Source organism: Apaloderma vittatum, unplaced genomic scaffold (assembly GCF_000703405.1).
Source record: "Apaloderma vittatum isolate BGI_N311 unplaced genomic scaffold, ASM70340v1 scaffold499, whole genome shotgun sequence".
Classification (NCBI taxonomy): domain Eukaryota; kingdom Metazoa; phylum Chordata; class Aves; order Trogoniformes; family Trogonidae; genus Apaloderma; species Apaloderma vittatum.
The window spans coordinates 61808-88509 of NW_009735660.1; the positions used below are offsets into that span (position 1 = coordinate 61808).

General features: G+C 39.9%; 1 protein-coding gene across 1 annotated transcript; it reads right to left on the reverse strand.

Annotated features, from left to right (window-relative positions):
* Positions 1-105: 105 nt before the first annotated feature.
* On the reverse strand, positions 106-25689 carry LOC104279379 (vesicular glutamate transporter 3-like). The gene is given in 13 exon segments (XM_009876647.1): positions 106-353; positions 356-431; positions 1030-1157; positions 2525-2635; positions 4304-4436; positions 5725-5874; positions 7366-7505; positions 8413-8499; positions 10984-11071; positions 11544-11658; positions 16811-16929; positions 18237-18489; positions 25589-25689. Coding segments are annotated over 13 exon segments (1749 nt in total).
* Positions 25690-26702: the final 1013 nt, after the last annotated feature.

The window sequence follows — 26702 nt, forward strand, 5'->3', positions numbered from 1 at the left end:
TTCCATGATTGAATAAGAAAATAAATATGGATACCAGAGATTTGGGGCAGCTAGGCAGAAGTGGGGATGGGAGTAGCTGCTATATAAACCTTACAATTTCAAGTACTATGACAGATCTTGAAATTTTCCATTTTCATGATGGTAAGAAGTCTGTTCTTCCATGTCTTGAGTTACTTGCTTTTGCTTTCTCTGTTCCCTTCTCTGTATTTCACTCTTTTGACTGGTAGCACCGTATGTTTTCTTTGGGCTTACAAAAGTTTCATTGCTCGTCTCTGTTTCTTCAGCTAGTTCATCCTGATCAATTATGCCACATTTCTCTTCACTGAGGTTTTCAGGGTCAGCCCATTCCTGAAAAAGATAGCGTAGAATATCACTCCACTGTAATGTACCAGGGCCGCGATCAGAAAGACATTTTGCCATTCTTCTCGGGTCTGAAAGAATCAGTCTCACTGAGTTTGTAGCAAAAATAAATATTACTCTCTGAATTATACCATGAATTAGCACATACTGAACAATGACCATGATCACCGTTTAATTCCTGATGTTACAGACAGAAAAATTTATGAAAGTCATTGTGAAGATTATTTTTTCATAACGACAGCTCGTAAAATAAAACATGGGATTTTATTTTCTCACAATGCAGTTTCTGTCTTTCATGTGAAATATTCATGAAGTTGGAAATGCAGAAATTTCTCTAACAACTAATCTAATCTTATTGAAGGACAGTGATTGCTTAGGAAGCCTACCAGGGATGCATTGTAGAGAAGTTTCCTAAGTTCTATAAGCATTGCCCAGTAGTATGAAGAATATGGCAGAGACACAGCCTCAGGTGATATAAAATTAGACCTCTCTACACAGCTAATTAGATTATAGTAGCTGAGAATCTAGCCCCTATGATATGGTAAAAGTGGACGTTTAAAACAAACAATGATAGAAAATGGCTGTAGAGATTAATGATGAACTGGAGTTCCCAGGAAGCTTTTGTTGCATTACCTAATACTTTTCCTAGTAAACATGGAGAAATGTTACCTTATGTTTCGTCATTGCACCGACGATGAGTGGGCACACCATGCCCGACAGCGTCCCCACGCCGTTGGAGATCCCCATGAGAATGCTGGCGTAACGCGGGGCTATGTCCAAGTGATTCACGTTGAATCCTACAAATGAGAGGCAAGAGTCAACTATTCAGCTACCAGGCCAACTGGGCTGTCAACAGCTGTTCTGGATGAAGAAGCCTGGAAAAGGTAGAAAATCCCATTATCACATATATGAGAAAGAAGGGTAGTATTTTCTTGGTAATAAAGATATGTTGCGGCTCTTTATTCTTTTTTCAAAACCTCTTTTGCCCCCACCTGTGGGGATCATGTGGTATAGAAAATATAGTTTGGTTTGGCCTCATTTGAAGTATCTGGGCTTCCCATCTTCTCATACTGAAAAAATGCACTCAGTAAACCTTTTTAGTTGAGGAATGAAAGCCTCGTGTTTATCAAATGTCTGATTTATTTTTTATTTATGTATTGATGGCTTTTAATACACATTTTCTTTAAGTAGCAGTTTAAGAACATGATAGAATAACATAATATAAACAAATAGAAAAAATAATTACCCTTATTGTAGCATATCTTTTGGGTGCATATTTTATTAAGAAATAAATAGGAAAAATCAGCTCAGATAACTATCTTGCTTTTAGTAATGAAAATTAGTCATATGAGCTATGGGTGATCACAAGAAAGGATTATGAATTCCAAGTCCATGGGATTAAGTACAATTAAAAACTGGGTACTGGGAAAATCCTGCAATAAAAATGTATTGACAGAAATGGCCTACTATGCAAGCACCTCGTAACCGAGTATCAAAACTACTTCCCATCTGCATAATCCTGAAACCACTAAAGACCAGCAGTTACTTTGCAGGTCCGTTTTGCTCAATAGATCCATCTTTTTGGTAGTCTGATAGCTGATGGCCTTCCTTCTTCATAACAAAAGAATGTGTTTTAATAACGATGGTACTGATGGAACTACAAAAGTAAGTCTGAGACTCATGAGACCCATGGAAGTGTTAGAAGCAGCCATTCTGGAGAAGGGCTGTTTAAAGGACACAAATGAGAGGACTGACCTAGAAAGTATAAGCTGGCAGCTAGGGCTGGGAGCCAGGTTGCAACTGATAGCCTTTGAGCAACTATTAATTCCAGAGTAATTCTTTCTCTCTCTTTTTAGAGATACTGTTTGTGGAAGAAGAAGATGTGGCTGACACTGTGGAGGTATATCAGGAAATAACAGCACAAAGCTGATGTAAACTGGAATCAATAAAGAACAGGTTCTTTCAAAGCTTCATGTCCTATGTGCAACAATTTTCAGAGATATGGAAGCAAATTATTTCTGTTATGGGAGGAAATAGGGAATGTCCCATAAGCAGACAGAGTAAGAGCAGACAGAATAACAGAAATTATGATACTGACAACAGTGAGGATAATAACATCACTTTTACCACTAAAAGTAAAACCAGTAATAAGAGTAATTCTTACCTGAAATTGCAAAGCCACTGAAGCCTACTGCTAACACCAGAAAGGAAATAGCCACACCTTTTGTATGAGAATAACCAACCACCAAAAGCAGGGTTGCTTCCATCCCAAAGCCTTCAAATGGAACACATGGGAATAAATTAAATTTGCATTACTATTGGTCACAGAGGTACCAAGGTCTAACCAGAATAGCAACTTAAATGAGACAAAATTCTTTTGTATCTTATAATTATTCTTGAACATACTTGACAGCTTTGTGGATTCACAGAAATATTTGAATATTTATTGTTTGAGAATGTACATTTTTCTTCTTGTTGTTGTGTAAATGAGCCAAGTAACTGGTGAAATCAACTCACTGAGTAGTCCAGGGAAACAAGGAAAAAGTGTGCAAAGCGTTGAAAAATTTAGAAGCATGATAGGATAAGGAGGAAAATTCTTCTTGCTTTCAATTTCTCATCTTCGTAGAGATGTGAGATGTTCTTGGCAAATAGAACAAAAAAACATTTTTCATACAAGTATGCCACCAACACAACAGGGCATCCCTGAGTATCACAGGGAACTTCCAATCTCTGTCTTTACTGCAAATTAACATTTTTTTAGTATGTAACATTACAAACCTTGCTTTTCTTTTTCTTTTTCTTTTTCTTTTTCTTTTTCTTTTTCTTTTTCTTTTTCTTTTTCTTTTTCTTTTTCTTTTTCTTTTTCTTTTTCTTTTTCTTTTTCTTTTTCTTTTTCTTTTTCTTTTTCTTTTTCTTTTTCTTTTTTTTTTGGATTTACACTCTAAATATGCCCTACAAATACAATGAATCTCAGAACCCTTTGCGAAGATGCATAGCCAAGCTGCATGGCATCTCTTACTCCAGGCGTTTCTATTACAGACAGTCTGTGCCATCCATAAATAATGTAAGTCAGGAACTGGCAGAGGAAAGTGACTCCACAGGCTATCTGGCTTGAAATTTTTGCTCTAGTTTAGTATCTTCCTTACATGTAGATTTCATTGATTTTTTTCAGTTCAGTGACTGAACTGGAAATAAACTGTTTTGTGCTGAGTAAAAATGAGTCCATCCATTCTCTACCCTTCTTTAATCAACGCTCTCAGCCTAAACTTGCTATGGGTACTGATGGAAGTAGCACATGGGGACGTGGCCAGTTACTGCAAGGCTGTGTCCACTGGGAAAGAATCTCTCCAGCACCACAGTACATAGCTGGTTTTGTCCATACAAAAATGCAGGATGAGACCTGTTCCATCACACTGCTCTTCTGGGCCAGTTGTTATTATCCTTCTAATTATTAACCAGGCTTCTCGCCTCCTCCCTTTTAAAAAGCATGCTTAGAATCATAGAATAGAATCATAGAATTGCTTACGTTGGAAAAGACTTTTAAGATCATCAAGTCCAACCATAAACCTAACACTGCCAAGTCCACCTCTAAACCATGTCCCTAAGCACCACATCTACACATCTTTTAAATACCTCCAGGGATGGTGACTCAGCCACTTCCCTGGGCAGCCTGTTCCAGTGCTTGACAAGCCTTTGAGTGAAGAAATTTTTCCTAATGTCCAATTTAAACCTCCCCTGGCACAACTTGAAGCTTATATGAGTAAGGATTCATACCAAGAAGAAATCTAACATTGGCTCTCCACTAAATGTTTCAGATTAGCCAGTTGCAAACGCAATCTGGAGTATTTCGTCTCTTGATACAATTATCCGTGCACCAAGCTATGATATCTACATCAACTGCAGCACACAATTAAAATATTGTATTTTCAGAATCCAATAGTACCTCCACAGTTCATGACCTTCCTTACAGTGGTAGTGGTTAAAATCTTCCTGCTCCGTAAGAAGTCAGCTAGCTGCCCTCCTATGGGTACGATGATTGTCATGACCATGTGAGGAACTGCTGACAAAAGGCCAACCTGCAATTAGACAAATGAGTGTTTACTGCTCATGTCCTCCCTCAGGATTTAGGAGGAAGACAACAGGAACCATGCCTTTTCTTCACCTCCAGTTGGCCTCCAACTAGACTTCATGTTACTGATCATCACCCTCTGAGCCCGGCCATTCAGGCAGTTTTGAATCCACGTCACTGCCTTCTCAACCAGCCCATACATCTACACCTTTGTCTATGAGGATCTTATGGGAGATGGTGTCAAAGGCCTTACTGAAGCCTAGGTAGACAATATCCACTGCTCTCCCCTTATCTACCAGTCCAGTCATTTCATTGTTAGTTTATCAAGTTGATTAAGTGTCACTTCCCCTCGGTGAATTTTCTGCTAGAGGGTTATTAATTTTTCTGTTAGCTCTGGTACTTATCCCAGATATGTGAAAAGACTGTTTTGTGGAGTTTTAGTGATCAGCATGACACCATCTAGAAACTCTTTTTGAAGAAGTAATTTAATGAGAAGTTTGAGTTTATTCTCTAGGATGTGCAATTTCCTTACATTGACACCGAGTCAGTTTTACATTAGTTTTTAACTGGTGGGTACACATAGGTGCAAGTCTAGCATTTATGAAAGGCAATTCAGAAAAAATAAACCTATTTTGTTTGTATAGCCTTGTTTTTCACCTCCATGCTGTGCTTGGCCATTCAGAGTGTCATTGCTACCACAGCAGCACTGCAGAACATGGACACACAGCCCAGCCAGACCACATAGATAATACAGTTTGTTATCAGTTTGCAGGATTACATTTGCTTGTAAAGATTTTACATTATAGCAAGTAGGGTTTTTTAAAGGCATCTTGGGAAAACTGTTTTGGAAGATTCTGAAGTCTTCATTCATGCTCTGAAGAGGGATTGTAACAGTACTGGCTTTGATGGAGTGGCAGTGGCAGGGAATATCAACCCATAAAGAATTAGACTTCTCACCGTCAATGAAAAATAATGAAATAAAAAGAGAAGGATTAAAATTACCTGGCAAGTAATGCTAAACTGCCAGCACTAATCAAAATGTGCATTTCTACTTACTTCCCTTCTGGTTTTCATGACATATGGGGTTTTTAATCAACTCTTTATTTCCAGTTCTTTCCTTTTGGTAATAATTTGATGCAAGCAAGCCTTTATTTCTATCAGATCACCAGAAGTATGTCACCCCAACTACTATGAATAATCTACTGTAATGACTCCAAAGAGATCTGGAAATCTTCAAGCACGCTGCATCTCCTAGGGCAAGGTCTGAAGGTTATTGCTTCATCTCAGACATTTACCTTGCTTATTGCAAATCCAAAGACTTCTTCGAAGTAAGCAGGCTGACTTATGAGGAGCAAATAGAAGGTCCAGCTTCTGCAAAAGTTTGCCACAATAATTGCATAAACTGGCATTGAAGTGAAAAATCTCTTCCAGGGAGTACTAAATTTCTAGGAAAAATAAAAAATAAAAAATTTTAAGGCATTTGTGAGTAGGCAGAAGGCAGAGTAAAAAGTCTAGTGTTTTTTAGCGTCAGGACTATCCAGTATATCACATGCAATTTACACTGCAAATCACTTATGTTAGTGAATTAGTGGTAAAAGAGAAGTGGAGAAACTTTCTTAGAACAGTTAGGATTTTTAAGAAGACTACTGTACTGTTATTGCTCTGTTTACTGAAATTACACAGTCTTCTGGAATCCTGCTATTGGGCTAACAGGCTCAATAATGGAATCAAAGAACACTAGAGAAAACTTTGTGTTGTTCCCCACTTTTTCGGTATGACCTAGTTTGAAACATTCTACTGGAAGAAAGGATTGTGAGAAAAAGGATTGTCCAAGGTAAGAAATACGTGGTAGTGCAACATCAGGTAGCTACCTGCTTCGACCCAATTCATTTCATTCAGCAAAAAAAAAAAAAAAAGGGTGTTGTAAGGCATTTAGTTTCTATAGCTTGATTTTGGCATTTCCACTTTCTATTAATGCCTCAATACTCTATAGAGCAGGAAGAAAAACCACTTCAGAACCCTATTCACTTATGAGAGAACTCAAATCAGAAGGTTAAATATGTGACCATGACAATAGACATTGACATCCTTTTTTTTTTAACCATATGCTTGCAGTCATGTGTGAAGACCTGGTGGTGACACTAGTGTCTTCTGCAGTAAAACCACAGTACAGCAGGGGGGAAATCATGATGTGGAATGAGTGTATGTCACCAGGTGAGTGATTTCAACCAAACTTCAGGAACATGCCCAAAAGGAGAGTCTGGTATTTTATGCTCTCAGCAAGACTCTTACACTAAACAGGTAGAGAAAAGAGTTTGGAGTTATTTTACTCCAGAACGTTCTACAGTAAAAGCCAAGAAGGAACAATTTGTCAAGAAACAGTTTTGGTTTTCACCATTAGTAAAAATAAGTTATCTAAGATAAGGCAGAGAAGTTTGATGGTAAAATAGGCTTGAGTTTCAAGTTTCCAGGATCTTCCAAGATGCTCTCAGAGAGAGAAATCTTAAAACAACAAGCTGAGCTGCTGTGAGAGCGAGCAGGGCAGAAACCGTCCTTAAGCTTAGTAAGATCTCAGAAGGCAGCTGAAAAATTTAATATGTGCAGCCAGTTTCTTATTTAGCTATTTCTGTTAATGTTTTTTAGAACAAACATGATATTTTCTCAAGAGCAGGAGATCAGAGTTGTTTCCTCTCTCTCCCCACTCCTTTCCCCCTAGGTTAGGGAGGGTCTATAAGCTGAGAGCTAAACCAGCACTATGCATTTTACCTGCAGCTAAACTTGGCCTGTCCAGCTACATGAGCCTGATACTGTAATCTTCATAAAAGGAAAAGTCCCTAACCATCAACAGGAAATAGTTCTGCTGCTTTTACGCAGCTAATAGTTCATCTACTGCAAAGGACTCACAAACTACAACCAGAAAAACCTTTCTTACTTACACTTGCACTAGCTAGGCTGGCTCCTTCTCCGATGCTTGTTTCTATATATATCTTCTCTTCATTGGTTATTGTTGGATGTGCAGCAGGACTCTCGTATGCATGAAGTAGCCAGAACATGTACCAAACAATCCCAAACATTCCTGCAGAGGCCGGATAAGCAAAGCTCAGTTTTAAAAGCCAGTAAAGCCATATTTCAGTATCTGCAGGCTTTGAAGTTTGTTTCAAGAGCCAGTTAGACCAAATCTGTGTAGAAAATATGCCCAGGAAGTAAGAATATATGATAAATAACTCTCTGCATATTGTATGCCTGCTTGCAAAGAACTTGAGCAATGTATTGATGCTTATGGTAAGGTACATGGGGCAGAGAAAAGGCTGAAGCGAAAGCTTTATGTGGGATCTGGGGAAAGAAAAACGAGATTGGTCATAACATGATGGCAACCTGCCTAAAAGAACTTCACAATCAGATTGCAGTGGCAAATCTTATGATGCGCTCTGTGTCTCCAGAGAAAACAGAGAAAACTTCCTTAGCTGGGCTGCTGATGTGCAAGGCTGGGTTTGAGGCAGCTCTGTTGTGCACTGCAGGGGGAAGCATGAGGCATCACAGGACAGACACAGGGCCCCTGTGATGGGACCACTTCACACTGCTTTTACAGAGGGTGGTCACCGTGTGGCAAATACGCCAGGGCAGAAGGTTTGAGAGGCTTTCAGCTCCCTATTAGCAGCATATGCTGTAGCATTTGCTGTTAATGTGTGATTGTGGACAAGCATCACATGAGTGTTTGTGCTACAGAGCAACCTTTGCAACTTCATCCAACCCTGTTACTGGGTGACCATGGGCTGGTCATTACAAATTTAAGACATTTTACAACAGATGATTACAAAATGAAAGCTTTCAGAAGCTGCAATTATTAGGGAATAAATGAGAATATGTATTTGCAACATCTTCATTCTCCAGAATAACTTTGATCTGTACTTGTTATACAGGTTTAACAAAACAGCTGGCAGTACGGGTCTAGTTGTAGAGTTCCTTTACATTAAGCAACTTACCATAAATATAAAAGACTGATGACCATCCTATGTACTGTACCAGCACACCTGCCAGCGGCATGGCGACCACTGCACCTGCGTAGGACCCTGAGGAGGAAAAAGGATTAAGAAAACATGTCAGCTATGATAGCTCACCTCAGCCTCCAGGGCAGATGATTCAGGCATGTGCTTATGGGGGCAGAACTGGAGGGATGCCTCCAACTGATTGTTGGCACCATGCTTTCTTGTAAACGTGGGGAACAGCACAACTACAGTAAAATTGAGACTGGGGGGATAGGAAGGACTGGCCCTTGGTGGTGTGGGGTCACCAGCCTCATTTTGCAGCTAGAACTGCTGTGATGTGTAGGTAAATGGGATTTGCAAAGTGGAACTGATGGTAAATCACCATGCAGGCATAAGCTGTATGCCCTGAAGTGTGGAATCCCTCCTAACCCTGGTGTATGAGGTGAGCTGCAGAGAACCCGATGACCCACATTTGAGAAGCCTTCTCGGTGTCCAGAAATCCTGATGGTTGCAGATACACTGGGTGGCTATAGCCCCATGATCCCACAAGTGCTGCTAGCTGAAGGGCTATTCAGGTCAATCCTGAGTCTGTTTAACCATGTTTAGTTCGTATCAGTGGCATGAACAAACAGCTGGAATAAATAGGTAAAAGTTGACAGGGGGGAAGAAAGGATAAAAAAGTGTTCTCTGCCAAGGTTTCTGATTGGGAAATATATAATACTGATGAAAAGTATTTCCAAGTGACTTGTAGAAAGAGGTGAGTGTTTAGGTGCTTGGAAAGGAATTTCCACGAAGACCCTAGGGAAAATTCATGTAATCCAGACATTTGGCTCCAGTGCAAGACAGTGCCAGTGGCTTCACATATGAGAAATGTTGCTTTGAATTCTGGGAAATGAGATACTTGTAGTTTTGAAAGTATAACATACTTCATTAACAAACATTTGGTAAGGCTCTACTCATTAGTACTCATTAGTAAACAATTTCTCCGCAATGGTTCAGTGACACTTCTCCCTCATGTCTGTGTAATTCATTTTTCCTACAGCAATAGCAAAGCCCCAGGCAGAAATACAGTCAGAGAAAGCAGGAAACCGGCTCACAGGAGATTTCATAATATTTCCACTGTTCCTGTGCACCTTTCAAGAGCAAGAAACAGTGATCTGTAGCCACAAAAATGGGTGCTGTGTTGCAGAATGAAACTTTCCCTAAAAAAAAAATTCCCTACCTGGTGCTAGGGTTTCAAGAAGAGTGCATTGAGGGTAGAGGGGCTTCTCTTTTGTTCTGTTCTTTCACAGAAAATGAAAACACCTACATAACCACTAAATCCTGGAGTCACCTGTAGTAAAAATAAAGCTCCCATAAGATGAAAAGCCACTTTTTTTTCCTCTTGTTTAACTCCTCTTCTTAACCTTTCTCCTATATTTTAGCGCTGTATTTTCCTAGCCTTTCAGTTCCATTGCCAATGGACACGCTGTTTTTATCTCTTTTACATTTTCTATTGCACATTCTCTCTCAGAGATTCATCTTCAGCTGGCTTTGCCCCACCACCTGCATTTATTTCCATTGTTTTCCACATTTCCCAACTGCTTAGTCTTTCAAAGTCCTACTATTTCTGATTTTTTTTCCACGATTATTAGACATCCACTAACCATTCCAATTTCCTGGGAATTAGCAACTAACTGAAGATGGCGAGGTTACCAAAAGATGAAGACATTATGTAAGAGAGTGTACAAGGAGGGGACAGCTCAGACTAAACCTGGGAAAGGACCAGACAGGCGTGACACTCACAGTATGGAGTTATTGATGGAATATCCTTTTTTTTTTATTAGTGTAGCTGTAAGCAAAAAGAGGGTATTTGTCTTGAAGAACAAGGTGTAAAACCTCAGTATTTTTCCTGTTCACTGCTCTATAGCAAGGTTTAAGGCTTATGCCAAAGGCTAAAAAAAGGCTAAACATCTCTCCAAAGGGAGAGATTGATTTCTCCCATCTTTCCACTGAATTCCTCTCCCCAAAGTCTTTTGAAATTTTCCATAAACCATCTTCCAGAGGACCAGCTGTTGGCATTGGAATGAGAATCAGAGAAGAGAGCAAAGTACAAACCTGATCATAATTCAAAACAAAGTGAAGTAGAACAGCCAGTGGCAACAAGCTACATCACCTTCATTGCAGGATATTGAGCAGCCAGCCTAAAGTACTCAGGTGCTTTTAAGATAATTTTTTTAAGTGCATGCTTCTTTAGGAAGGTAAATTCAATATGCATTATAAATGGAATCCTGAACGATGGAGTAAATGAAAAAAAGAAAATAAAAGAAGTGTGATTTCTCTAGACACCTCTAGACTCATTTTAATTTATCAAGAGTGCTATTCTGAGGGTTGGCTTTAAATGATGAAATGGTGACATATTAAACAAAAAGACTTGGGTTTGTGAGCTCAGAGTACAAGCTGAATGGGTATATGGGCAGGTGCAGCAAAGGGCAGAAGTTTTGCATTTCTCTTTTAAATCATGAAATGAATGAAAAGTACATATTGCTATTGTAAGTATAAGTAAACCGTATAAGCCTATCAACTTACCACAGAATGATGTGGTGGCCAACCTGCTTCTCTCCAGCGGAGGAGCCCACTTACTCCACATCCCATGGCAGGCTGGGTAGGTGACACCCTGGCAGACATTTCACACATCATATGATTTGCTTTCACTACATTCCTATTTCAAGCAGTCGCTGATACTGTCCAACCTGTCTAGCTGTTTGTCACCGAGGAGTGATGTAGGAAGGGTTAGGTAAGCCAGGAAGAGCTCTGTAGTTTGGGTACGAAGGTGTCAAACTAATTTAGATAATCACATAAATAATAATGTGTTCTGGGGTTAAAATGCTATTTGGTACATGCAGTAGGTGGCAGAGGTAAACTAAAATAGATTGAACTGCAGCACCAGAAACCTAAACCTTTTATTTCCTTTTAAGTAAACTTCAAAATATAAATTGGTATGAATAAAGAATTGTTATCCTAAATATGAATAACAAGTAAAAATGTAGATTATCAGGAAACTTGACCAAAAGATCCTAAGAATTTTTAGAACCAAATCTCCAAGCTCAAACGATGACTGAAAGAACCAAGATGTCGAGAGCTCCTACCTCCACCAGACCTTGCAGAATCCTTACAAACATCACACAGCCATAATGCACTCTCGCTGCAGAAGGGATCAACATGTTCAGTGTAGATGTTAGAAAGATAGCAGCTCCAAATACCCTGCAGAAAAAAGTAACATGACAGGGAATACAGGTATTGTCTACTTTTCAGAAGCAACACTGTTGTTAGGTACAGTCTCAGAGACAATCTCATGTACAATGTTCTCAGCAACCCAAATACTTGAACTCCCCTTATTGGCAAAAGGAGATAAATCTCCGTATAGACAATATATTCTCTTTTCTCAGTGAAATGGAAGTTTCATCCATAATTAAGCAAAGGTGCTGGATTCTTTTCTTTGCATTGGAGGAATAGATATGCGTGTTGGTGTTGGAGGCCAAGGCGTAGATATGAGCCCTGACCTGAAGGAAGCATTCCTATCCTGGAAAGTAGTTAAGTTCTTTTATATCAGTAGGGTTTAACTTAAGTCAGGTAAAGTTTGGGTTAAGTGCCTATCTGAACACGGGCACGTGCTGCTTAGTCTACTTGCTGTGAACATGGGCATGTGCTGCTTAGTTCCACTTGCTGCTGCTATAACGAATAACATGGCTGCTTATGATCAAACCCTTTCCAACATCATTTCTCCAAATAACAGCTACAAGTGTCCTTTGTGACGGACAAGGAGCATTTCTAGAAGACAACTTCCATGAAAAACACGATACAAATATTTTGTTACCCTGCTTGGGAAGAGCACTTGCTGCAGCTTGGTACAAGTTGATCAAGGCTCCAAATGCACCTGGGGCCCAGTGCCTTTAGGAAATCATCTGCAGCCTCCAAAATGTTGGCACAGAAAACAGGCAGCAGAAACCTCTGTGTAGTGGTAATGGATCCAAGAAGCATCCCTGAAAGTTCAAGCCACTCAAAGACCCTGGGGTAGCTGTGCCTGCCACACCACAGTGTGCAGGAGCTTTTCCCAGTGTGGACATAGGCTTTCTTATGTTTAAGTGATGAGTGGTGTACACTTAACACCCTCCGTCAATAAATAGTGGTGACACTAGACATGAAAGACAGCTGAGCTACAGAACAGTCCTTTCAGTATGGCATGGGCTGCTGTGCAAAAGAAAAGCATCCCTGCATGTCCAGCTCACGAAAGGACATCTGGGGAGCTCATCTGAAATCTGAGGGTGCTGCACCATGACAAACACTACTGGAAAACAAGAAAGAGACTGAGAACAGCCAGCTGGAACAATCATTGAAATCACTACCATTAGTAGGAACGAGCTATACTTGATATATTAGATTTCATATACCTTCACCTCTGGCCACAGCTTTCTGTTCTGTGCTATGAATGGCGTTCAATAGCTGCGTCATGCACTCTCTGAATGCCAGAAGTTCACTACTCCAGCATCTGTGGAAGCTGATATACACGAGGATCCCCTCTAAGATCCTGTTACAGCACTGAAAAATATCCGAACTGACAGCAGGAACTCTCCACAACTGCCAAGCACCATTTAAACTGAATGGGTTACTACTAATCCTCAGTAGTTTACTGTCCTCTTTGTGTTGTCTGCAATTCAAAGCATCCAAGTCTGGCTCCCTGCAGGTGCCTTTGTGGAGGAGATCTTTCATTCTGCAGATAGAAAGCTGCAGTGGTTGGTGGCCTGGGGACCACAGCACTTAGGAGATGGGAGGACAGCCCAAAGCTGCCCTGTCTTGCTCCAAGGTGACACCCTGAGAATAAAGCTGCCTCTTTTGTTCAAGGACCTCAGCTCCTAGTGAGCAGCGAGCTGCTTTTCATGGACCGTTATTCATGTTCCTTTTCCAAACTGCTCAAATTCAGCGATGTTTAACAAGCTTTGAATTGCTTTGTTATGTGTGTGGCACCTCAGAATGACATGCTAAGCTTCCTTCTGATATATGAATGGTATTAGACATTTGATCAGAAATCATATGATTTGGACAAGAGCAGTGCTTCTCTCCCTTTATTTTTTCTGCCAAAGACATACACAGATCTTATTATGCATAACTGGTTATCATGTTCCACTTCAAAACATTTATAAACTTTTAAAACATTTTATTGCTGTTCTTTTGTTCTTTCAGAAAAAAAAAACACCTAAGGATTTTAATTATTTACATTTCGGTCTATTTCTGAGAGAAACTTATTCAGAGGAAATATACGTCAACTCATTTTTTGAATCTGGGCTCGTTATTCACAGCAGTATTAATGCAGTATTATAGTGCAAAGAATCTGCGGTTAGAGATGAACACTCTTTTATCTAAATTCTGTATATCTATTGACAAATACACAGTCCATGCCCAGACAGCTCATAATCTGAATGACAACAAAGCACTCAACAAACGAACAGAAAAGCAAAGAGACTGTGGTGCTGGTGTAGAAAAAAAGGAGTGGATTTATATAGAAAGTAGTCTGAAAATCTGAACTGGAATACAAAGGCTATGACCATATCTTGACATTTAGGAGACAGCTTTCAAAGCTAAGTGAACATTTAGCTGAGAAATAAATATTATTTAGCTCTCTATTACGATCAGTGAAGAAAAGAGTTTTGCACCTTGCTTCCTTGCCACTAATAGAAATATCGGATCTATTATCTGAGCTATTGACAGTCTCAGGGAACTAGAGCAAATTCTACAAATTAATAAGCATGTGAAGGAATAATCTGTAAAAAGAACATGCTTTTTTACCCAAACAGCTAGCTCTGAAGACTGAGTTTCCAATCTCTGCTACTTCACTTAGGACCAACTCTTAATATGCTTAAGTTGTAAATGCATCATTTAAGAACCAGTCATTCCTCTGCTACTAGTGTTTCCACAAAAAGTCCGTGTGTTTCCAGCAGTTCACTGTCATTTATGCCAAAGATGTTGGTCCCCACCATGACTAAAAATATCCCAGTTCCGTTCAGTTCAGTCATGTATTCTTCTTTCTACCATGATCCCCTCCCAGCTGCCACTCTGGGATCAAAGCAAACTTCTTCAGCCACAGATTCCTCCGCCCCGCAGGTGCTGTTACTGAAAATCCGTATCAGGAGACGCTTTGTGTTTCACATGTCCTTGTCACCACCAAACGATCGTGAACTTAGGTTTAGACACATGTTTGAGGATAAGCAGCAGGTTAAAGGGATGTGGGCACTAAATGATTCGTGAACTTTTTGGTGGAATGCAGACCTACATGATTTTAGACAAATGTATAAAGCAAATTACATGGTGTTAGATGGTTTTGACGTAAAACTATAATGCACTCAATATTTTCAGCTGTGCTGAGATCCATTTGAATCCTTCATCATAACAGACAACTATTTGCATTACAGAAATACCTGGGGCAGGGGCGTCCATGGATGTTCAAGGCTGCACACTGCTGAGCAGGATTTAAACAGATAGAAAAAGAGTCTGTACCTAAATCTATACAGTCAATAATAGAATAGAGTGATATATGTCATTTCCAGAGTGCAGCTGGAACAAAAAAACCACATTTGTGTGTGGTGGGTTCACAGACTGGTCCCAGATCTCCTTGTATCTTGCTTTATGTTTTAGCAAGTAACCCCTCTGAAACAGAAATTCAGCACCACTGGTGAATCTACCCAAGCTGAAATTGGTTGAGTAAATAAAGAATAAAGGAAAAGCATGGTGTTGGCCAGACCCATGAATCCTATTAGTACAAATAGAAATTCTCTTTGAGCTCAGCTTTTGAGGTGGTGTTGTTCCTCAGCAAATTCTACTCCTGAATCCAGTTTTGAAAGTCCAGTCCATAACGGGATGTTGTAGTATAGCATTAGATTGAGTCTGAAAATCTCGTGGGTCCAGAAATACAGCTTTCTGTGCACACGCAACTCGTACCTAAGGAAGTAGTCCCCTGACAGAGTACATCAAGTTACAGTGTAAACATGGTTGATTTTAATGTTTGCAAGAAAATTAAGGAAACAAAAGCCAAACTAATAATATGCGGAATTCTTCAGCCAATAGCATGCACATATGTGTTTTGGGGCCCTTCTGCCACAAAAGCTGGTGGCAAAACTAGAAAGGCTAAGGAAATGATTAAACTTGGCTAATAAGTTTGGCTTATTTGGCAGATGGAAAAATACTCTGCTTCAGCACTTTGAATGGTAGAGAAATGAATAATTGAGGATGCTACTAGTGTTGAAAAAGCATTACAAACTGAATTCTGAGTAACTTTTGGTTATGGAAATGGGAGGAGTTGAGACTGAGCTTCTTGGCAATTCTACGAGATGACTCTGTCCGGGAGTCATTTTAATAAGGGCATCTGGCTGGAAAAAAAGCCCAGGCAGTCTTGTAACCCCTATATATCTTTGCAAAATGCAAAGAACAAAGTAAATCAATTTGTGGCAAAGCAATAGATAACTGGTCTTAAAGATCTTTTCCAATTCTGAAAGTGTTTGTAGGTAAGTCACATCTTATTTGCAGAGAATTAAATGAGTACCAACAATCTTTTTTGTATCTGAAGATCCCAGATGCCTTTCACATGCACATCTCAGGAGCTCATTCACAACCAGCTGTCTTCAGACAGTCTCCCTCCCTCTTGTGATTATGTTCCAAGTTCTGAATACATTTGGAAGTAAAGTCCAAAATCAAAGGTAACTTTGGCAAAATTAGCTACTTTTCTTACTCTCATTTGCAAAAGCAGTTGAGTTTTTTTTTTAAAAAAAAATCAGCCTGCAAACACAATGAGTATAGAAGAAATCTGTATAGATGCTCAAAGTTCACCAAACAAAAATAATAAGGCTTTATTTGAAGTTCCAGGCAATCCTAATTACGGTCAGTACAGGATCTGGCCATGGCAAGGATATCTGTGTGCAGGAGGATGGATTTGAGTTTTCAGAACATAAAACAGTTCTATAATTCATATATGCCCAACGTCAGTCCACCAGGAATTTTTAGAGGAGGAAGGCCACATTTTGTCAGAAAATTCTTGATTGGTGCTAAGCTGAGCTAAAAAGCTCTAAGGCAATTTATGAAAGACAAATGCTACAAGCATTGTCAGAATCATCACGTATGATTTCTCTAACACTCTTCAGAAAGCATTATTGTTTAGAGAAGGAATGTGTAAATAACTAAAATTAAGAAACTAAACTGTGAGAATCTGCAATAGACCCATAATGGAAAACTAGTCCTATTTTTGGCTACAGAAATAAATACTGCACACTCATTTTCAGAAACACATTAATTCATATTTCAACATTTAAATAGCGTAAAGCGGTAATCAGGCTTTAAAGCTTAGTTCTCTCTGTTATTGTTTTCTTACCTGTTAGCAGCCAATTTGTTTGAGATGAACCCTCCTGGAATTTGTGTCACAATGTAACCCCAGAAAAAAGAGCCATGAATGAGTCCCACTGTCTCTGGATCCCAGTTGAATTGGGCTTTCTGTAAAGAAAACAGAAAAAATGCTGCAAGATGAAACATATTAATTGTAAGAAAACCACTGTTTGGAAATCTCAAAGAAATCACTCCATCCTCTAAATCAGGGCAGCCTTTTTACACTGCCTGGTATTGCTGATCTTGAAACTCCCTAGTTAAGGCAAAAGGATTTCAGATTCCCAAGTGAAATTGCTGCTCTTACTCTTAACTTTCATCCGGGTGGATAGGAGAGGGAAAATTTTCAGGCAGAAGGCAGCTAATGCTGGACCTTCATCTTTGCCATTTGTCACTGCTTCCCTCTGGGTTGCTTAGTCCTGAATTCTTTGACTTCGGTGTTATAAGAATGAGCTGATCCCTTTCAATCAGTACATCCAGTTCCCCAAAATTATCAAGGCTGCTTAGATCCTTTGGGTTGATCAACTTCCTTGTCAGGCTTATCCATGGTTCTAAGGGCTGAATTCTGACCATCCACCATCTGCATTAAGTGGCTTTTCTTCTAGACCTCAGCACATAGAGAACCATCAGATAAGAGTCAATATTCCTGTGAATAATTTTTTAGGACAAAAATATTAAAAAAAATCTGAAAATAAACCAACAAGTAGAACAAATGTAAAGTTTCAAGTTCATAAAATCCATAAAGGGACTCGTAATATCACAGCTATATACCAGGGCAGGACACTGGGGAAACTAAGGTATGGATTCCTTGAAACTGCAGTTCCTTGGATGCATTGTTAAAGGTTTGTAGGCATCTGCTGCGAACCACATCCCATCTACCACAAATCTGAAAACAGCCTTGCTCCTAGCTCTGAATACCTCTAGCCAGCAGTCTATGTTGTCAATAACCTTTAAAAACCTACTGCCTTATTGCCAGTTACTAATTTAAGGTGTTTAAAATCATCTCCTGATCTGAACAGAGCAAATGTAGCCCTACATACAGCAATCATGTATGTCCCTCTAGCAGCATTAGAGCTCGCTTCCCTGAGAGAGAGTAAACAGTAAAATCTTCTGCCACTGCAACAAAATCTGCCTACAACTGAAAGATCAGAGACCTGATAGACATGCAAGCCAATTCAGTTCTAATTTCCGCTACTTACAACCTCTATGACATTGCAAATCCTCAGTTCTGGCAGATTTTTAACGTGACTTTGACATCTAAATAGGAATTAAGCACCTACACATCTATGTCAATGGAGACTCACGTATCTCCCTCCCTCATTTTTTAGCCAATTTATACACAGTACTTTGATATGTGGCTCTTTGATGATTTTGCAACGGGGTCTCTTCAGAACGGTGAAAGGAAAATGCTTTCTCACCTGCAGCTCTGCTTTTCCATTAACATAGACTGTGTTGTTGTTCACCATCTCCACAATGGCAACACCCAGGTTGCACCTAATTCCGAAGGAGATGCAGAAGCCCAGGCCACTCATGATGGCGATGATGTAGCGCTTGGGCAGGCCACAGCAGTGGCAGTCGCACGGTGATGGCTGGCGGGTCCTGGCCTGCACAGGCCTCCCCTCTTCAGTCAGCTCAATGTGATCCTCCTCTACATTGGTGCCATCGATTTTCCTAAATAAGCAAAGGAAGACAAAACGTTAATGCCTTATTTTCTCAGTAAAATTTGCTGAGAGATGGAGATGGGCGGTCACAGGCTCCAGTCAGCTGCTAAATCACCTCCTTGTGAGGCGTTTGTCTCTTGGTAATATGATGAGTTCATGCTGGGCAGGCTTTGAAAATTTAGCACGGACTTTTTCACAAATGACCTCTGATGTTTGCAAATCCAAGCCACCTAGCCCAACAGCCAGCTGGAAGAATGTTCACGGGCTTTTCATGAGCGTAATTATGAGGCCTAAATTGACCCCTGTTGTGATAAATTCTTCTGGAAAATACACATATGAAGAAATTAATCATTTCTAATTAGATCCACTAAGCAGAGCTGACAGTAGGTTTCAAGAAAAGGGCAAATGCAGCACAAAGAATGGTTTTGCTCAGCCTAAAATTCCCTCTGAATTTGTTTTCACCTGTGAGACAAAAGGCAGGAGTATACTGAAGAGGAGAAAAGGCTCTGGTATCAGAACCCCTATTTAAGATACCAAAGAGCGAGGCTCAGACGTTCTGTGCAGGAAAAGTATTGAAGTCATGTGTCACAACTTCTCTGAAACATCCTCTCACCAGTAGGACTTAAGTCATTGCAAAGTGTACCCCTGAAACTCCTGCTGTTGAACGTGTTGCCCTTTGTGTAAAATACTTAGTATTAAATGGGATCTGAAGGAAGACAGTGACTTTCTGGGCTGTTGATTCACCACTCCTCATTAGCAGAAGGGCTTTGCCTGGGATCAGATTTGGTGTGGCAACTGCAGTGTGGATGGGAGGAACAGGGACAGTAGGTGCCAGGGATGAGGACTCTCCCATTTGCTCAGAATGGGAGAAAATGGTACCCAGCCATTTCAGCCTCTAAGAGGTTGCCCATCAGCTGCCAGCTAATGTGGGAGCACAAATCCTCTGGCTTTTTTGTATCCAGCCCTTCTTTTTTTCCCATAAGCACTCCAGCAAAGAGATTAATATGAAACCAAATGATAGCACAATTAAAAATTAATTTCATCTCCCAATCTTATTAGAGCTATTAACATCCTGTGCTACGGGACCTGGGGATGTCTGTGATAGAAAAGGTAAGGTGAGAAAGAAGTGAACACACACCCCTGGATTGGAGCTAAATACTTCCTTTCCTAACATTAACTTGCCATGCATTTGTCTTAAATGCAGAATATGGGTTTTCTGACATGCTGAAACACATGCTGAAGCACATGGTTAGCTCTGAATACCTGACGAGCTCACTGAACACTACCCACAAGCTCAAGGTTAAATGTTTGCTAAAGGGAGCTCTTTATCAGCAGCTGCATTACAAAGCCTTTCAGTTTTGGCATTGCTCTGAAGCAGTGAGCTCAGGATCCAGCTGCTTTTGTGTCTGCCGTGGAGCTATGAAAATACGAACTTAATCTAAAGGAGCCCAGTTTGCCATATAAGATGACACAATGATTTCATTCGCTCTTGTCTGATAAGGAGTAATTTATTTCCTTCTTTCACACATCTGGCCGAGTATATTTGAAATCCAATGCACTGTGGTTTTCTGTATAAAATCAGCCATAAAGAAATTTTGACAGCATACATGGATGGGTTACACCTGGCTCATGTACACAGTAGCTGGTTGGGTCTTTTGGGAGAACAGTCCTGGTTCTCCAGCAGCTGTAATTCTAATGTTCTAGCTATAATCTAACAGATGGTATGCTAGACTAAGGGTTTTGCAAATACAGGTCGTAAGTTTGGCTTCTTGTAGACTTAAATGTATCTTTCAAATATGAAGTTTCACTTTAAAATCTCAGTATTTCTAGGCTTAGGAGCTATAGGCTGATGGGTGCATCATTTACTGTATAATTTCTTCTTAAATCACATCCACTACTTCAGTCTTAGTGTTAGCAAAAAGAAGAAAAAAGCATGTTACAGTCTGTCAGCTCCCATTTCTAAGAAACATTAGAATCTGAGTATTTGGAGCCAGAAGTGAACTCCCGGAATTATTTGATTTAATCCCTTGCTCAAAGCAGTGCTAACTGCAAAGTTAAATCATTAGCTCATTGTCAGGCTGGAGGGAAGACTTTGCATTAAAGCAAGGTAACACAGGAAATGTGATATTGCTGTGGTGTTATTGAAGGTGATTGAGATCTTATGATTCACTGGCAGGGAAACAGCATTTGTTAGTGTAATGAGAGTACAGGGACTAATGAAGTTGGGCACTTTAAAAAGAAAACACCATATATTTCATGTTCTGTGTGATAATATAGGTAGGTGTAAACTGAATAACATATCAAAAATAGAGACCTCGGGAAGTGAAAAGAAAATTCAATAATTAATTTTTAGAGTTCTTGGCATCTCAGAAGAGTTATTAACAAACCAGAAGAAGTAATTTAATTGTCTTCCACTAACATAATCGAAGATACTGATTGAATTAAATCAAAGCACAATTTCTCAAATTCAAACCTTTGTCAGGCTCTCTATTTATGAGAGATGTTAGGCTTGAAGTGGTGCATTATTTGGGGCAGGTGGCAAAGATTAGACACATCATGCAAAGCCAAAACATCTGTTCTGATCTGGACATTTTCAGCTGGCTGTCAATTCAGATAGGCATGAAAACATCCTTCTGCTCCAAATTCACTGTTAAAAGAGGTGAGCCAGGACTACTGCTATGGGCCAATGCTGCCTCTGTGGAGAAATTAATTATTTTGCCATTGTATTCAGCTACTCATTAATAAAAGCAAGCTGAGGACTGATTCCTGACCCCAAATCCACATGGTATGTTTCATACCCCCCCAAGCTTAATGTTAAACCCTCTGTAGCAGATTTGTCTCAGAGACAGCTCTATTGCAAGAGCAGTCCAAAAATGGAGCTGGGATGAAACATTACCAGTGCAGACATTCACAGAGACAGTGTTTGACTTGGCTTTTTGGCTTCATTTTATTGAACACTTATATAATGAAAGTATGGCAACTCCATAAATAGATGAGAAATATATCTTCCAATTGATCCATATGTTTTGGTAGTGCCACTGAAAATGTTCAAGATTTTTACTTCTTCTACACCCAATGATTTAGAAGAAAACTGCTTCAGAGCCAGTGCTCTCCATTAATTACCCAGCTAACACAGGAGAGTATTTTGCTGCACAGGAAATTTTCAGTCCTTACATCAATCTGTTTCCTTTTTTCAGCCAACATACAACACTTGGCAAGTAAGAAGAGCTAAGCTATTTGAAGGTATCTGCATCCATGTTCTGTGCCCAAATGTCATAATAACTGTATGCAAAATTTCTCTTCTTCATTGAATGACTACTCTGGCATACACAGAAATTTGGACGAATGTAAGAAATTTTAAAAATTCCTATCAGTGATAAATAAAATCCCTAGAACTCATACCCATTCAGCACAGGAATTATTTCTTCAAATGGTAAAGTGCACTAGAATCATACCATCTAATTTGATTAAAACCACACAGATTCTACAATAATGGGCAAATGTTAATAGTTGCCACATATTAGAACATATTCTAGAACAACTTTTACCAGATACTACACTATTTCACATGCAGCTGTAGCACAATTATACACAATGTTCAAACCTCACACCTACAAATCCAGCATCAGTCATCACATCCTGGCGTAACTTCAGAAACCAATGCACTGACTATTGAAGAATACCTTTTATCAAAGAGCAGATACAGTCTTCTGAGATCTCATTTACTCTCTAGAGATTTGCCCAGGTGATGATTTTCCATATCAAAATCTGCAATTGATGCATTGGTACAAAATCCCAGTGCAAACAGGCGAACCCTTTCAAATCGCTCAGTGCGTGGGAACTCTTTGGCTGCTTTCTACACAGTAGAAACTGTGAAACTCATGGCATGTCTCAAATGTGGTCACCCTGTGACTGCCTCACACAGATGCTGCACTCCCAGGCTCCAGGGCAGCCTCATAGTTTCTCCTCGGCACCAACCTGAATGTGATGGATGGATGCCCCTGGGGTGCTGCAGGCCAGCACTGCACACAGGTGTTCTGCCCTTGCACAAACACGATTGCACAACTCACACATCAGACAAATCTGGGCACCCCGCATTGCTTGCACAGTGCTGCAAGGTCTGTGGTGAACTAAACACTCTGTACTTGTGTGAAAAGGAAAAAATATCACAGGACTAAGTCTATGATCCAGCACAACGGGGGAGCCTTGTCCAAGGCGAAGGTAAATTGCCCAGGTTCGAGTTGCAGTTTCTAGTGGCTTAGGCTGTCAAATTCATTCAACATCTTCAATGGCCAGAGCTACACCTATCAGAGCCCAGACTACATGCAGAAGCTGTGTGACACAGCCAATGTAACTTTTCACATTGACAGTGACATTATTGAGATGTAAACCCAAGTTTACAACTTGAAGGTAGTCACCTAACACTTCATCCTTAAGCCCACAGTTGCCAGTTGCGGATGAAGACTCTTGAATGCCTAACAGTAGGCAGAGCCTGGCATTTTAATTTAGTTCCTGAATTTTCCTTTGGTTATGCTCACAAAAGGCCTAGTTTGTGCCTGCCAAGAAGCTCTGCAGGAAAAGCTTTCCATTGTGGGAAATTATTAAGACTTTCAAAGCCCCAGGTCTAATATCCATTCTAACAATCCTCCAGTTAGTTGTCGGGGTTTTTTTGCTGCCCCACTGTATTTGACTATTCAAGAAGAAAACAAATTTTGAATTAAAAATTATTTTGTACGAAACATCTAAAAATCTTTCCAAAATATCGTCTAAGATCTCATAAATGAAACCACTGACAAGAGCCACCTTGGCTCTTGGCTCTCACCAGTTCAGTCCCCCTTGCCTCCCTTTCAAGATCCAGCTGCCCCAAAATAACGTCCAGTGGCCAGACTCTTGTTTTGCAGCATCCACAAAATAATTTGTGGTTGCTACACACCTGCGAGGAGGCACTAAGTTGCTTCATGCTGCTCATGCTTCAGCACTTGAACTTGTTTGTGGACAACTGCTACAGAGAAGCCAGTCCCTGGCAGCTGGTCTTGCCAGACGCTGGCTTCTGGATCTGCTCTCTTGTTTGCAAGATAGAGGAAATGTGGTAGGAAGGAATAGATTTGTCAGATTCACCAAAGCAAAAAAGTATTTTTCTACCCGTTTTGCTAGTTTGATCCCACACCAACACGTGCCGGTCAATGAAATCGCACTTGAAGACCTAGTCAAGAATGCGCATCAATATAATTAATCACTTAACAAATACTAGAAGAGAAAATGAATTCTTTGCTGATTTACACCGTAATAAAGCCAACTGGACTGGATAAAGAGCAAAGTTGAGGTTGCAGCTAGTACATATGCCTGTGTACCATCACGTAAAAATAGAAGTGTATGCTCTTGTTTGTACATTAAACTGTATGTTAATATACATGTTTCGTTCCTTAGAGAAACTTTCAAATGTGACTGCATATTTCCTAAGAAACTGCCTGGCTTGCAGCACTTCTTACTTAGATCTGGTTGCAGACATAGTAAAAAAAACTTTTATTTTTTGCATTATTATTCTAATATATCTAAGAAAGTGACTTGCATACATATGTTTAAAACAGACAATAAATAAATCCAGTCTCTCGTATCTCAACTGAGATTTGCTTAGGTTTGATCCAGTAGCAATGTTGCTGAAGTTGGATGCCAGCACTACTGACTGCATAGGAACCAGCATGACATCCTTGATACATGGCTACAGGAGAAGAGTAATCCGGTTAATTTAAAGTTTGCATGCCATTTCTGCTGAGGAAACCCAATGTGTTGCCACATCACATACTCACTAAATGCAAACCCTACGTGTATTTGGTCATATTGGTCATCAGTGCCCACAGCAAAGAGAGTTTATGATTGACTAAATGGCATAAATTAATGTTTTAAAAGAAAAACAGAATCCCTGGAATTACTGTAGAGTATTGCAAAAGTAAAAAAATGTCAGGCTTCATCTCTAACACTGTAAATGAAGAAAGTTAAGTTGAATCTGTGTGAAACAGATACTCTGTTCACATAGCACAGAAGTAGTGTATCTTACACTCTACGAGTGAATATTATAGTAACTTCTTTGAAAGTGTACGTGCTTTTTTTATATATATACATGCTCTAGTGTAATATACAAAATTGTACATTATCTTGTGATCAATATGTTTAGATGTGCCAAGAACTACGTCTCGACTCAAAACAGCATTTCCAATAGAAAGTGAAGGGATAGATACGAAAGCAAACACAATTCAATCACTAAAAATACATTCAGTAAAAATGTTGGCCTGATCCATACACAGATTTAAAGCAATTAACATCAAGCATGGAAGAAATATCACTGAACTCTCTGGCTCTCATCTATTGATTACACAAATAAATGTTGTCAGCAGCTATTACTAATAGAAATATTCTTCGATTTAATTGAGAAATCTCTTTCTCCTCATCAAATTACTCATTTGTTACATCATATTTACTTTTATTAAAAAATAAAAAATTTTCAGTTTTTTGTTTCATAAACTGCCAGATTAAGGAGAAAATCTTTAATCTCTTTCCTCTTTTTGCTTGGAAACAGCTTCTTCTCCTTTTTGTCTTTCAAATTTTTTAGTCTCAGTAAACACACACATACACATCTCTACTTAATACATTTTCTCTTACTGATGTGGAACAAGATTTTCAAAAAAGATCCTGTAAATTAGGAACATTAAGTCTAATTTCAAGAGTGGCATCATTTGGGAGTGTTAATTCCCATTAAATCATTGTTTTCTCTCATGCAAACTAAACCACAGAATTAGTCACATTTAATTATTTAAAAGAGTTTTTTATTAAAACACTTCTTCATGCTCTTTGTAATATCAGAACACTATTTTATAACTTATTTTCACCTTTTTTTTGTTTAATAAAAATATTCTATTGTCTCTAGTCATATGCTGTTGTAACACTGCTCCTGTTACATTTTTCTTGCAGAAAGATCCCTTTCACTACCCAAACTCAGACGTTAATTTCGCAACTCTAAATTCTGGTTTATGGTTGTATGATTTTCTATACTTTGTTTCTCTTTAATACATTGAACCAATGGACCTGTCCGGGAATTTTCTGTTGGATTTTACCTTCTCAGATTCCCCAGCGAGTCACTAACGGTGTTCTTCACCTCTTCCTTCCCTGGGTTAAAAAATCTTTCCTTCAGTGAATTGAGCCCTTTGAAAGGCATTTTGTCCTTCTTCAGTAAATCCCTTATGTTAACAAACATCCACTTCTGCTGTCATATTTCCCAGTGCCAGACTCGGGAGCCTCTGCCAGTCCCCTCGGTGACCTCTGCAATACCAACCAGTTGCTCAAGAAAGGAGTGTGGAGAGGAAAAAAAAAAATAAAATAAAAATCTTCTAAAGCAAGAAAGTCAGTCGAGAAGAGCTCTGGAGAGAAATCTCCTGAGAAGGGCTCAGGGACTCAGCAGTGCACCCACAGCAGCTGTGCCGTGCATCTCTGCGGGGTGGGTCGGGTACCTGTTTGGGGGCAGCTGGTCTGGAGGCTGCCACAGGCGAGCTGGAGGTGCTGCCGAGGGCAGGCAATCCTGAGCGGGACACGGCTGCTTGCTCCGCAGGCGAACCTCAGGCTGGCTGGCTGGGGCTCACCCTCAGTGCCTCCCTCTCCCTCTCCCTCCCCTGCCTCTTTCACATCGAGATCCTGTGCAAGGTGGTGCTATAGTAACGGACACAATACCTGTCCTCACACTCCAGTTCATTAATACGGATCTCATCTATGGCGAGGGCAAGAAGTTTATTAAACATTTACGAGTCCTTTCTGCAGGGAGGGAATTATTGCAAGCTACAGTTCCCATTCGCCATGTACCCCCTACTCAGATAAGCCCCTCTACCCCAATACACCTGCTGGTTTGAACCCAGAGCCACCTTCCCCAGCCTGGTCATTCGTTATTGATGTTCCTGGGCCCTTGGGCAGACAGACAGAGAGGTGCATTGGTGCAACACTGTTTGAATAAGCAATAAAGGACTGACTATAAATTAAACGCATTGCATTTTTGAAACACAAAGTGGCTGAAAGGGGTGAACCAGTGCAACTCAACGTGACTTCGTGATGACAGCACACTTTTCCTAGCATGGCGGGCAGTATTTAATGAAAACAGTTGTAGGAATACAGCCTGCCAGTATGCTTGTCAAGCCTGCATGTCGGCTAGAGTAAAATGAAGAAATTCTGCTTTTGGCAAGG